This window comes from Rhipicephalus microplus, chromosome 5, assembly GCF_043290135.1.
Source record: "Rhipicephalus microplus isolate Deutch F79 chromosome 5, USDA_Rmic, whole genome shotgun sequence".
Taxonomy (NCBI): domain Eukaryota; kingdom Metazoa; phylum Arthropoda; class Arachnida; order Ixodida; family Ixodidae; genus Rhipicephalus; species Rhipicephalus microplus.
The window spans coordinates 40,895,593-40,907,760 of record NC_134704.1 but is presented as its reverse complement, the minus strand read 5'-3'; the positions used below and the strand labels follow the sequence as shown (position 1 = coordinate 40,907,760).

General features: G+C 43.5%; 1 protein-coding gene across 1 annotated transcript in view; it reads right to left on the bottom strand.

Annotated features, from left to right (window-relative positions):
• LOC119174674 (nucleolar pre-ribosomal-associated protein 1) overlaps positions 1 to 12,168 on the bottom strand; it is a 341,215-nt gene that overhangs the window by 327,070 nt on the left and 1,977 nt on the right. Inside the window, exons 3-12 of the mRNA XM_037425691.2 lie at positions 11,407 to 11,694; positions 9,101 to 9,197; positions 8,310 to 8,392; positions 7,609 to 7,788; positions 5,845 to 5,966; positions 5,084 to 5,279; positions 4,221 to 4,355; positions 3,607 to 3,771; positions 3,004 to 3,091; positions 2,133 to 2,359 (exon numbers count right to left, since the gene is read on the bottom strand). Coding sequence (XP_037281588.2) covers positions 2,133 to 2,359; positions 3,004 to 3,091; positions 3,607 to 3,771; positions 4,221 to 4,355; positions 5,084 to 5,279; positions 5,845 to 5,966; positions 7,609 to 7,788; positions 8,310 to 8,392; positions 9,101 to 9,197; positions 11,407 to 11,694 — 1,581 coding nt within the window. The remainder of the gene's footprint in view (positions 1 to 2,132; positions 2,360 to 3,003; positions 3,092 to 3,606; positions 3,772 to 4,220; positions 4,356 to 5,083; positions 5,280 to 5,844; positions 5,967 to 7,608; positions 7,789 to 8,309; positions 8,393 to 9,100; positions 9,198 to 11,406; positions 11,695 to 12,168) is intronic.

Below are 12,168 nucleotides of genomic sequence, written 5' to 3'. Positions count from 1 at the left end.
TTAAGGCAACACACGTGGTGGCTTGCGGTGACAGCCGAACATAATCAACAGCGCACAAGCGGTGTGACGGTGAGGACGGCACAGGTCCAAGTCGAGGCAGTTCAAGTTGAAGAACGCCGGTTGCACAGTCGATGAGAGCAGCATGGGTGGACAAGAAATCTAAACCAAGAATTAGGTCATTTGGGCACTGCTCAATAACTGCAAAGAGAACAGATGTGGGGTGATCGGCGATAGTGATGCGTGCTGTGCACATTCCTGTGATGGCAAGACTTCTTCCGTCGGCGACACGAATAACGCCAGGGGCAGCCGGTGTGAGCACTTTCTTCAGGCGGCGACGAAGTCGGGCACTCATCACAGAAATATGCGCCCCAGTGTCAACAAGTGCAGAAACAGTCAGGCCGTCAACGTCGACGTCGATCAAATTTCGTCGTGTCGGCAGTACAAGGAGAGGATTTGAGGTCGGTACCGAGGATGCAGCTTCACCTCCAAGAGCTGCACCGCTTAGTTTCCCTGGTGAGAATTGAGCGGGGAGGTCGGGCGTCGTCGTAGAGGAGAAGGGGACGACGGGCGACGTCCTGGCGGCGAACGAGACTGGTGACGTCGAGGCGACGGTGAGCGGCTGTGCTGCGTATCAGGGGCATCGCAGGCGTAGGAATCGACGGGCAGAGGCCGGCGGTAGTTGTCGGCGATCGGCTCAGGAGGTTGGAAACGACGGTAGCTATCGGTGCGGCGAGCAGTGTTATACTGGTTTCGGGACGAAGACCAATGGTTGTGGCAATACCGTGCGACGTGACCTATGCGGCGGCAGTTAAAGCAGATCGGCCGATCATCCGCAGTTCTCCATTCGGCCGGATTGCGAGAGCGTGGATAAGACCTTTCTTGGGGTGGTGACCTGGGGCGAGGCGGCGACCTTGAACGGAAGCCAATTGGTCGAGACTGAGCAACGGCGCAGACATCGAAGCCCAAATTGCTCAGTTCTTCCCGCACAATCGACTGTACCAAGCAAACCTGAGGTACTTGCAAATCGACGTGGCCGTTGGCGGGAAGAGTAGGTGTAATTGCTTCGATTTCCCGCCGGACAATTCGCGTAATTTCAGACGCTGGTGAAGACTGCCGATGGGAGGACAGTCCATCTTCGCAGGAGGACGTCGCTGCGGTGTTCGGCAGTCGAGTAAATGATCTTGAAATCCGCCTGCTTTTGGCCAGTTCAAAACGCCGGCATTCCTCAATAATTTCGTCGACGGTCGCACAGTTCCGGCACATTAGCAGGTTGAACGCGTCGTCCGCTATGCCCTTGAGGACGTGGCCAACCTTGTCAGACTCCGACATGTCGTTGTCAACTTTACGGCATAGAGCCAGCACGTCCTGTATATATGAGATATACGGCTCTGTGGACGTCTGAGCACGTATAGACAACTCCTTCTTTGCAGCCGCCTTTCGACCGATGGGCTTCCCAAATAAGTCGCGAAGCTTTTCCTTGAAGGTGTCCCAACTGCCGATCTCCTCCTCATGGTTCTCGTACCAGACTTTGGCCGTGCCTTTCAGGTAAAACAGCACATTGGCCAGCATAAGAGTCGGATCATACCGGTTGAGAGCACTGGTGCGTTCGTAGTCGGCTATCCAGTCGTCGACATCAACTTGGTCCGTACCGCAGAACGTTCCAGGATGCTTCGGATGCGTCAGCACGTACGTGGGTGGGGGTGGGGCCAGTGGAGGCGTTGCCGTGGATGGTGCGGGCGTCGCCGAGGCCGATGGAGAGGTGGCCGTGGGATCAGTCCCGTGTTCCATCACGGAAACTCCGATTTGACGACCACTGCGGAGCTCCGTTGTATGGCGCTTCGTTACCCAGCACTCCCACCAATTTGTTACGGAGCTCGCAAACACACGGAAGAGAGAAATGAGCGTATTTCCTATATTTACATGCCAAAGTCGCGCTTCAGAGCTGCCAGTCTCTCGCGCCGCGAGTCCACTTCTTTTTCATCGAACTGTTGTCCACGACGGTAGAGCCATGCCCACTGCCTCGTAATAATATATAATATACGTCAACATGTCGTCATGTAAAAAAAGTAAGCGCAAAAATAAAAAAAAACAATGAACATGTGGCACACAACGAAACGCAGGAAGCTGCTTACACTGGTCATGAGGGCTTCGGAAGCCGGGCAGGCTTCGAGCACGAGACCGATGGCCCTCAGTTGCAGGCACTGGTCCTCGGCCTGGGTATCAAGTGAATCCGTCTCAACACCCGCAAGCTGGCACAGAACCTTCCAGTCGTACTCGGCATGGTGGTCTCGGGAAAACGGTCTATACAAGTCTAGCACATCCAAAATGCTCGCGCAGTACGCAGAACAGTCAGACAGAGCTGCAATAAACCAAAAGTGCATGTCTGTCAAGTCAACAATGCCTTTCTTACAGTGAAACTTTTGTAAAGTAAGAAAAATATGAAGTGTACCCTGAAATACATGCACAGCTAGTTCATCCTTTAGCTACACATTCGAGGAAAAAACACAGCCTGAACTGTAGGAATTTTCACTCAGAAAGTACAACATGCAGTGAACGAGACTTCTTTCGGTCAGGGCGGTAAATGAAAGGCATATAACCACACTGAGGCATTATAAGGAATGAATCAAGTTCCGAAAAAGATTTTACAGCCAACTAAAATAAGTCAGAACCCTTGGTGCAGCCACACAACCTTTCATAAAAATAAAGGATATCAATTTCACCACACCACTGCACCACTACAACTGCAGAATCTTGATGCTGTAACGCTCAAGCAGGGTGTCACAACAAAATATGTGAATAAAATTGCATTTGGTGAGTACGTTTTAAAAACGTATCTGTGAGCAATGTGCCACGAGCATGCTTTTCTTGAAGTGGGGTACTGTTAAGAGCCAGTGCTCGGCGAGTCTTTACACATCACCTGCTTTGTTTGAATCTTAACTAACCGACGACACTAAATTATAAAGCCCTCAAGAATCAAGATACACGGGCATTGCAAAATCTCACATGGGCCTTCGGTCTGTGGCTCTTTTGACGTAGCTTTTGTCACCACATTGCAGTACTCCTTGACAAGGTCTGCTGTAGGTGGCACATTCTGAGTAAAAAGAGAAATAAAGCCAGGCACACATATACTATACACCACAATGTTCCTTTGCCTAGCATTTTCTGTAGTTATATATGCATAGTGAGCTTATTGAGCACTCTATGCTGTGAATATTCTACAACATGCGTCTTTGTCAGTTAAAACTACACAAGTGGTAGCAAAGTCCTAACAGTGATAGTAAACAATGATCAGTAGTTCACATAACATCACAATAACCTACTATGTTAGAGCTAAACAAAACAGCCAATGCTACTACGAGTACTCGTAAGTGACTTTGTTTCCTCTAGGGTAAGCATAGCACTAAAAAAGCCAGTGCACATCACCCAACAATTAGACTAGGTTGGACAAAGCAACTTGTGTAGCAAGACTGACATCACATCCGATGAATAATGAAATTTATGCACAGTGAAATTATAAAAGAGCCCTAAAAATTGATCACCATGGTTACCCACTTTTGCTGATAAGTAAAATCTCAGACAAACAGATAGTAGTGATTTGTCACTCACTTTCCAGACGTCCTGGCACAGTATACGGCGCAGCTTTGCCTTCATTCCTGCGCTCACAGATGACTTTGCACTTTCAGCATGGTGAAGAGCGCTTTGGACTTTTCGTAGCGACGCGGCCACAAAACGCATGTGCGCAAGCCTCAGTTGGACGTTATTCTCCTCCGTCTGGTGAAAAAAGGAAGATGTGAAGAATTGGATCGAATTAGGATGGCAAAACCTGAATGTCAGTCAAAATATTTCTGTACAAAACCACCCTTGATCCCTGATCTCAAAGAAGTGCCAACACTAAAAAACTTGTGTTTCATTTATTTAATATTTTTAAATTTCTGCCAACTCTACAATGGCGCTATGAAAACATTAGTTTATACACGCCACAAATGTTTCATTAAAAAACCATATAATTGATGGTGTAAAGCAAAAGTCAGTAACTTGGAAAATGAGCTTGTGCTAGCATCTCTAAATACAAAAGCATGCAAAAAAAAGTAATCTATCGCTACCAGAATATTGATAGACCAGCCTGCTACATTTGCCTTATGATTACACTATTGTAGATGAAGCTCTCTGCATTGCATTCTCGCCAGATATTGGTTTTAATGTGTGCATGCTAGCATTACCTGAAAACTTCGAGCTTCAGCGACGCTTTTGGCAATGCTCAGAAGAGAAAAATACAGAATAAGCCTGCAGACTTTCTCTGGGACATTTTCAGCCATTGCCCACAATGTAGAATCCAGGTCTTGAACTTCCACAACCTGCACATAGTGGAACATCACGTGCACTCACTTCAGCCGTCACGAGTTATGACATTGAATTTGTAGCTTCTCTAGCCAAACGAACAGAAAAAGAAGAGAGAAGCTTATACAGCCAAAAAGCACCTCGTTTGCATTCTCAACAGGCTTTTTGATATGAAACATTTAGGAAAGCATCGCTGAAAATTGCAAGAAGCATCATTTCACTCTAAACAGTTTGTTGCAAATTCTATAACAATCTTTTTCAAAAGTTTGCTATGGCAAACCCCGATCCAGGATTGATTAAAAGTTTTAAAAAGTTTAGGTTTCCCAAAATATGAAAGATAGAGGGGGACTACAAGCTTGCTCAGAAACATTCTAATTGATTAACGAGCATCACTAAATGGTGTGACATATCGTACATCTAAGCTTTTTTTGCACGAGTCTGCTAAAGTTCTACAAAGAGGGTGAAAAGAAAATTTTTAAATGAAACTGAACATGAATCGAATGAACGCAGAGGAACACTGCTATCACATTCCCTTATATTGCACTCTCCTGGCTGATACATTGTCTTCAGCCAGTCCCAACATAAACCCCATAGAATCCAATGCAGTGGGAACCCCGCTGTTACATCAAGCTCCTCTATAACGTTTTTCTCTTGTGTTGTCCAAATAAATTTAAAGCCATATGACAGTTACACAGACGAAAAACGCAATGGCTACGGAACAAGATCACCTCGGCCTCTGCCTTACTCGAGTGTAGAGCTTGATGAGCTTCTCAGCTGTGGCAGCTGTGGCGAACGTCAAAATGGGCTTCCAGCCATGAAGGTAGTGACCGATCTGATCGGGGGCCACCTTCAGCAATTCCACGACAAAGGAAGAACATCGTTCGTGCTCGTACGGGTGCTCCATCTTCAGCAAAATGGAAGTGATCACAAAGTTCATGTTCCTGGTAAAAAAAAAATACCAAGTGACATCAACAGCGCGCTAAAATGTTCTTCACTGCAACTCAGATCTCACCAAACTATTCTCAACCACTTGCCAAACATGCAGGTAGAATGGACGCGAAGTGCTTCTAATTTTCATTTTGGCCACTCTTCATGCGTTACAACTTGCTAATCTTATAGAAGTGTATCATAAATATACACCAGTACTTGCAATTAGTTTCATTGTCAACTACTCATAACATTGTGATGTAGAATCTCTTCTTATTTTCTGCACCTATAGTTGGCTATCACAATGTAACGCAGCAACATTTCTATCTCAAGGACAGATGCACGTAAGCCCGTACCAATGGCTTTGCCCTCTTTACTGAAGCCATGAACCACACGGCCTTTGACCCTGCCTTTGGAAAACATGGCCGTCAACATGTGCAGGACTATACATTTAGTTCTGGACGAGAGATTACCACTATGTAATATACAGGCAAACTGTAACATATTACCTTTAAAGGGTCTCAAACTAAGTACCCCTAGCAGTCAGAACAGGAAAACACTCAACACTTTTTTACTCACTGCCTCGACTGTCCCATTTTAGGGTCACGAAACAGTATGCCATATTTGTGTGAGCAGCACACGGCAGTCAGGAAATTGTACGCAGTGCTCTGGACCAACTCCACATCTTCTTTAGATGCTTCCTGAACAGAAAGACAAAAATGAAACGTACAATAGTCTTGCCGCATTCATGTGAAGTACTTGACAATCTCTAAACAAGGGAAATATAGAAGCCATCCTCAAACAACACTGCTTATACCTTCCATTTGTCCCAAGGCTGAAGTACAATAAGTCGGCCAAATTCAACGCCGTTCAGCTTGGCCCTTTCGGGCAAGCATTCTGACTACCAGTATAAAATTTTTAAATATTTTATCTAGAGCACAGAGCAGGCGCAGAGAGTATTAGAGCTATTTTTTGGCCTGTTTAACAATTGCAAACAGTTAGGATAATTAAGGAAAGATGCGAGACGAAAAAGACAAGTTTTTTTTTTCATATTTACATATTTTTCATTTTTATTTGCTTTCACAAGTTTTGTTTTTCTACTTTCACGACAAAAAATACTGAAAATCGTAATTAAACTAGAAGTAGGTTAAAATCGCTTTTAAAAAACACAAGGTGGCTACTCAAAACTAAAAAGAGCTCATTGTCTAGAGTCCCCTTGAAATTGTCGCCTGGCTGCTTGCCATTGCATTTTGCACGAGGAGTTCACTAAAGCCGTTTGCTCAAAATAACCGTGACTGCCAAGCCCTCATGACGAAAGAAATCATCTTAAAGAACATATCTTTTCCTTATAGACGAGCTTTCACTAATATACCTGCAAAATGAGTTCTTGCTCAAGTTCCATTTTTTGGCAACTTCTTGAATTTGGACATCTTATTTTCGGTCTTTTCTTATAACCCGATCAAGATTAAATTTCGCCCACACAGGTATTCCTTAACATGTGAAGGATGCAAGTACCTCCTTAAAAACTTGATATCGCCTGGATAGTTCTCACAAACCGAAAGTAAGCAATTAGTATGAATTGAAGATTCCAAGAATTCTCACATTACAATTTTTCTTGTCCATTAAAATGTCTTATATGCACTTTCTTGGTAGTTATTGGCATTCTACAGTGAGTGTGAAGCAATACGAGCCATTAATGGCTCAGAACCATAAAAGTTTAGTGGAGCAAAATATTTGTCCAAAACGAACTATACTCTATACATTGCCATGGCACAACATGAAAATTCTGTAACTTACTATAAAACTAATTATACATTTGAAATCAGCATAAAAGTCTATATATACAGCAAGAATGTTATTGCCCTAGGCTACAGATTAGTGCAACTTTCTTTTTGAATCCCATCACCCCTTAATTCACTGTTATCATCTGTATTGCGATAAAGCATTTCTCCACTGAAATACAAAAAATTAAAAATTTATCTGATCACAGTCACTTTTCAAGCTTGAACATCACATCAGAGGCCATTCCAAACTTTGCTCATGGCATTTTGCAAAGTTTGTCACCTAAAATAGTAATTTATGATTGTTTCCTTCAGAAAGCGTTCACTTGAAAATGACCCAAATATTATACACAGTGTTGTAGAAGCCACACAACACAACAAAGTAATGATATGCAAATGCTCTTCCCAATGTTGTACGAGCTCCAGAAAGTCAGTGCAATAGCCTCCAATTTAACTCAGTTGCATGCCGACTTAAAAAAAAATACACAATAGCATACGTAATGGGAATAGCTGCAGCCAATAATACAAACTGAGCCAAACACTGCGCAAGAGCGGCACTTACCAGCACTGCTTCAGGATCTTCTTTTTCGGTACCTCGTATGGCCTTAAACTTGTTCCATTTACCGTGGATCGACCATGGCTTTGGCCCTTCCCAGCTGAGCAATTGGGTGACATACTTCAGGGACTTGTCATTCAACATTTTCAACTTTATGGTCTTGGTAAAAGAGGTGGTCTCCACAACCTTGGAAAGTGGCACGAAGTGTGAAAACCTGTTAGATGCATATTCTTGGAACAAAATATCTAACAACGAACTTAGACCTGCAAAGAACTTAAGTTTATGCATGAAACTCGCTTTGTAAGCCCTGTAGAAAGTTAGTGTATGTACAGGGCATTAGATACCAGCTTCAAAAAGACTTAGCTACAATGCCACTGCAAGTGATGTAAATGTCAACTCAATCCTATTCTTTACTGCAAATAAACCACTAAGTTTGTACAAGTGAGCTTTTCTTTTTCTTCTATATTTAGGCTATGATGCTATGACTCTGAACTTATCAATTTTGCATGTGCCTGCAAACGTACTTACACTTATTTGGACAAAAAGAAACACTAATAATAATAAATGGTTAACTGCTACTGAACAACAATATAGGCCATAACATATGCTCTCGGCTCATATTTCTGCATTCAGCATGAACAGTTAACTATGCACAGCATAAATCTCTGACATGAAGGCATTGTTTGAAAATAATTGTGTCCACTTACCTTAGCCTGAAATGTTGACAGAAAGCTGCATATGAATGATGCGCGGTCGTACAGTAGACCAGGAAATATGCTGTTTATCAATCCTGGAATTTAACATTCACAATGAATGAAGCAGCTAGAAACAGAACATAAAAGACTAAAGCAGGACTGCTGAATGTATCAATCATTGTGATTCTTCCTCTCTACAATTGTTGTTATCCATCTAATCTGTATTCACAGCAATGGGCCACAGTGTTTGTGGATCCTTCTAGAGGATCTCTAAACAATCCAAATTACACTTTTGGGCCTCTGCGTCGATACACATTGAAGACAGAACTTCTGCCATGAACGCCAGCTTAACTAGAATGTTGTACTTATGCCTTCAAGTAACAAGGAGTTGTTACAGTCTCAAATAAAGCTAACTAGAGAGCACATTACCATCATCCTGAGATCCACAACACTGCAACAGGCTTGTAAAGCTATAAACATAGCATTGTGAAACATCAACAAGCATTAACGAATGTTGGTCCTGAAAGGATAGTTTGTTAGGCATCATAAACAAGGTGTTAGGCATGGATACCAAGTGCAAACTATTGAATGCCGTTTATGACACAACATTAAATACCATACTTTATTTCAACACTAATATTAGTTTTGACTAACCAGTTTTTTAGGGCATGCCTATATCAGAGTGAAATTCGGCATTTTCGAACAATAATGTGGCAAACTTCTTGAGCCTAACAGTATCTACATGTACGCTACTGCGTGTAACATGAGTGCCAAGGACTCATGCTGAAAATTTGATTTCTCACCTTTGACCTGAAGCACCTGGCGTGCCACTGAGTTGCTTCCAACGACAAGAACCGACATGAGGAAAAATACTGCACAGGTTCTCACGTCTTCGGCATCCTATTCAAGAAAAAACGAAGGAAGTGTGGTCACACATGTATGAATACAAGAATTAGACTGTCATGTTTCTCCCACACAGGTGAATACTTACACGGAGGAATAAATGTAAATTCGCAGACAAACCCGCACGGTAAGCACAGTCAGGACTGTCGAGAAAACCACACACAAATTGACGTCGCACAAGACAAACCCCACACAAGCACAGATTATGGCAAGTTTGCTTCGATTACAGCAGCAGAAAAGAGTAATCTGTGGATTGAGATTTGAAGCATTTTGAACGGCCAACCAAACTTCAAAAATATTGTGAATTCCCGAATGAAAATTAAAAGCACTGAACAAAGGCACTTTTCTATAACGCATCGAACATTATGCTTTAAAACGGCCCTGCAACACTTCTTCTGATGATTATCCCATGCCTTCATTAAAAGACCTCATGGCCTCACACATTGCCTTAAGCAAAAGTTTTTTAGAATCCGTCATATGCGAGTGGAATGGCGGGGCTTCGACGCATGCTTCGAGTGCTTCCTCTCTCCTTTCGTTTTAGCGAGCACCCTGAAATCTACGCAGGAGATGGGATAAAAAGGGAGCGAAGACATGCATCTCTTCGTCAGTGTGTGTCATGATGTTGAGCATATTTTTCTTATTTTTCTTGAACACACAGTTCCTTTTCAGTGCAATCGTGAACGTGAGCTTGTGACCGCATGCTGCGCAGATGTGGGTACTCCACATTGCATGAAGCTCATATCAGCCGATAGCCATAGAGTTTGGCTTTATGGTGCGGTCATCTAAGTGTATGCCATCATTTGTCGAGAGAACAGGGGACAGTTGTTAGTTGGCTTAGGGAATTAATGGCAAATCCAAGGCTGCATGCCGCGTTACAATGTTTGGCTCGCTTGTCTTCTGGAGCCTCGATCAGCGGTTGGCAGCATTTTCCGATGATGCTGACAGAGTGTTGTGGGGCCCCTTTAAACGAAGCCAGAGAGGTGCATGAAAACTTGCCGATTCCAGAGCATTATTCTGAAAGCATTATTCTGAAACTGAAAGCATTGTTCAGCCCTTTCGTGCTGCAAGAAGGCAACAGTTCAATAAAAGCCAATTGATTTGGCAACTTGTTATACCTGAGAAGCACAGTCTGGACGAGTTGCTAATTCATCTTAACTGAGTTGCGCAAAAACAAGTTCTCGTAACCGCATATATATGTCTGTTTTCTCGAATAAAGTTTCAGTTGTTAGTGTGCGCTGTGTCCAGGTGTCTTCCTTATGTACTTCAAATTGTTTTCGTGCAATTCAGTTAACAAAATTTGTTATACCTGTTCGCTAAATTAAAAGTCATATACTGTTACATTTAGCACGAAAATGTTCTGTAGTATTATAGTACGCTGTGGGGCTGAATCAAGCCAGTGATGTGTGCTACAATAAAAATATATACTTCAAAGAGAATAGCGGACTGCTTCAATCCCTTTTCTGACTTATGTGTGTCCTGCCCATTGCTCTGGATGGGGTTATAATCAGCCCAGTAAGCAGCAAGCTGTAACTGCAGTAACATAACACGTTAATAACCCTCTCGCTGTTGGGAGTTTCTAACCGTAATGCACCACCAGTGTCCGCTTCGTTTCGGGAATATCAGGCAAGCTAGAAATGCAGGGAAATGGGATGTTGCGAAGTCAAGACAAGAGATAGGGATGGAAAGGAACTACAACAATCTTGTTTGCTGATGACAGCAGCAAGTGAAGACACAGCAAGTGGGCAAAAGCAGCCATCAAGTTATGTTTCGACTTACTGCTAAGGCATCGGCACATAAAAGAAAACAAAAAAACTGCAAACCCGAGGCAGAACAACCCTTGAACCTTTAATTGCATGCGAGCTACATGGTCGCTGAGCCTGAGAGAGCAGTTCATGCGGGCAATCATGCCCTGCAGGAAAGGGTGGGCACAGTCGCTCTGTACTCTTCAATATACACCCTAACACAAGGGACAAAAATGCATTTTTCTAGAAGGACTCGAAAGATGGTGCAAAAATCAGAATCACACTAAACATGCCTGCTTTGCACTCTGGCTCGTATTTTTGAATGCACCGGTTTGTCAGTGATGCGTTGGCGGGGAGGGGGGGAAATAACAATGTATCAGTACATCAATGACAGCGAAAGAGTTAGAAGCCCATCCTCACAATATGCTTGAGCTCAAGCATAGTAGCACAACCAAGAAACGTACCCTACGGTTTCGGGTGTTGATCCACATGATGAAATTTGTACTCTCAAAGTTGATGATGCTGGTGACGTAACGTGCTCCTTCGGGCCCCAAAGTGACAATCGCTGTAAGCAGGCGAAGAGCAGCCTTCGCATGGTTAGGCTTAGCAGTGCGGCACAGAGACATGTGTACGAGGCGATTGTACTTCTGCAGCATCTGCTGCGCCGACACCAAAGCGGTGTTGACGTACTGTTTGAAGTCCTCTGGCAGCCGTGAAACCAAGCGCTCCAGGGCCTGGTACACCAGTGTGTGCTACGAATGAGAGAAAAAGTAATGAGCAACACTTCAGAAACCAGGTTTATGGTGTCGATGCTAACTAAGCATCGACACCATAAACCTGGTTTCTGAAGCCAGGTTTCTGAAGCATACACTGGCCTACTCCCTAATGAGAAGGCAAACTCATATTTACTCATACTCCTATCGCAGGCTAGCTGCATGCATTTACCCTAACGAAGGGTGAGAGTGGATGCGAGTATGAATGGGAAAACACTCTGGTAAGCTTAGAATGAACAGCAGCAAGTGCCAGTTAGCATGAGAACAAGCACAATTCAGTGACGGTAATTTTGAGAAGATGTGAGAATCGGTGTGAGTGGGCGACAGCAAGTGTAAAAGATCCAAATAATGCTATCTGCTTTTGGGCCTGCTAGTAACAAAGCCAGCAAATGAAAGAGTGAAGTAATATTTGCGCACTAAAGGATTAAGCCACATTCAAGTTCTCCGTGACTT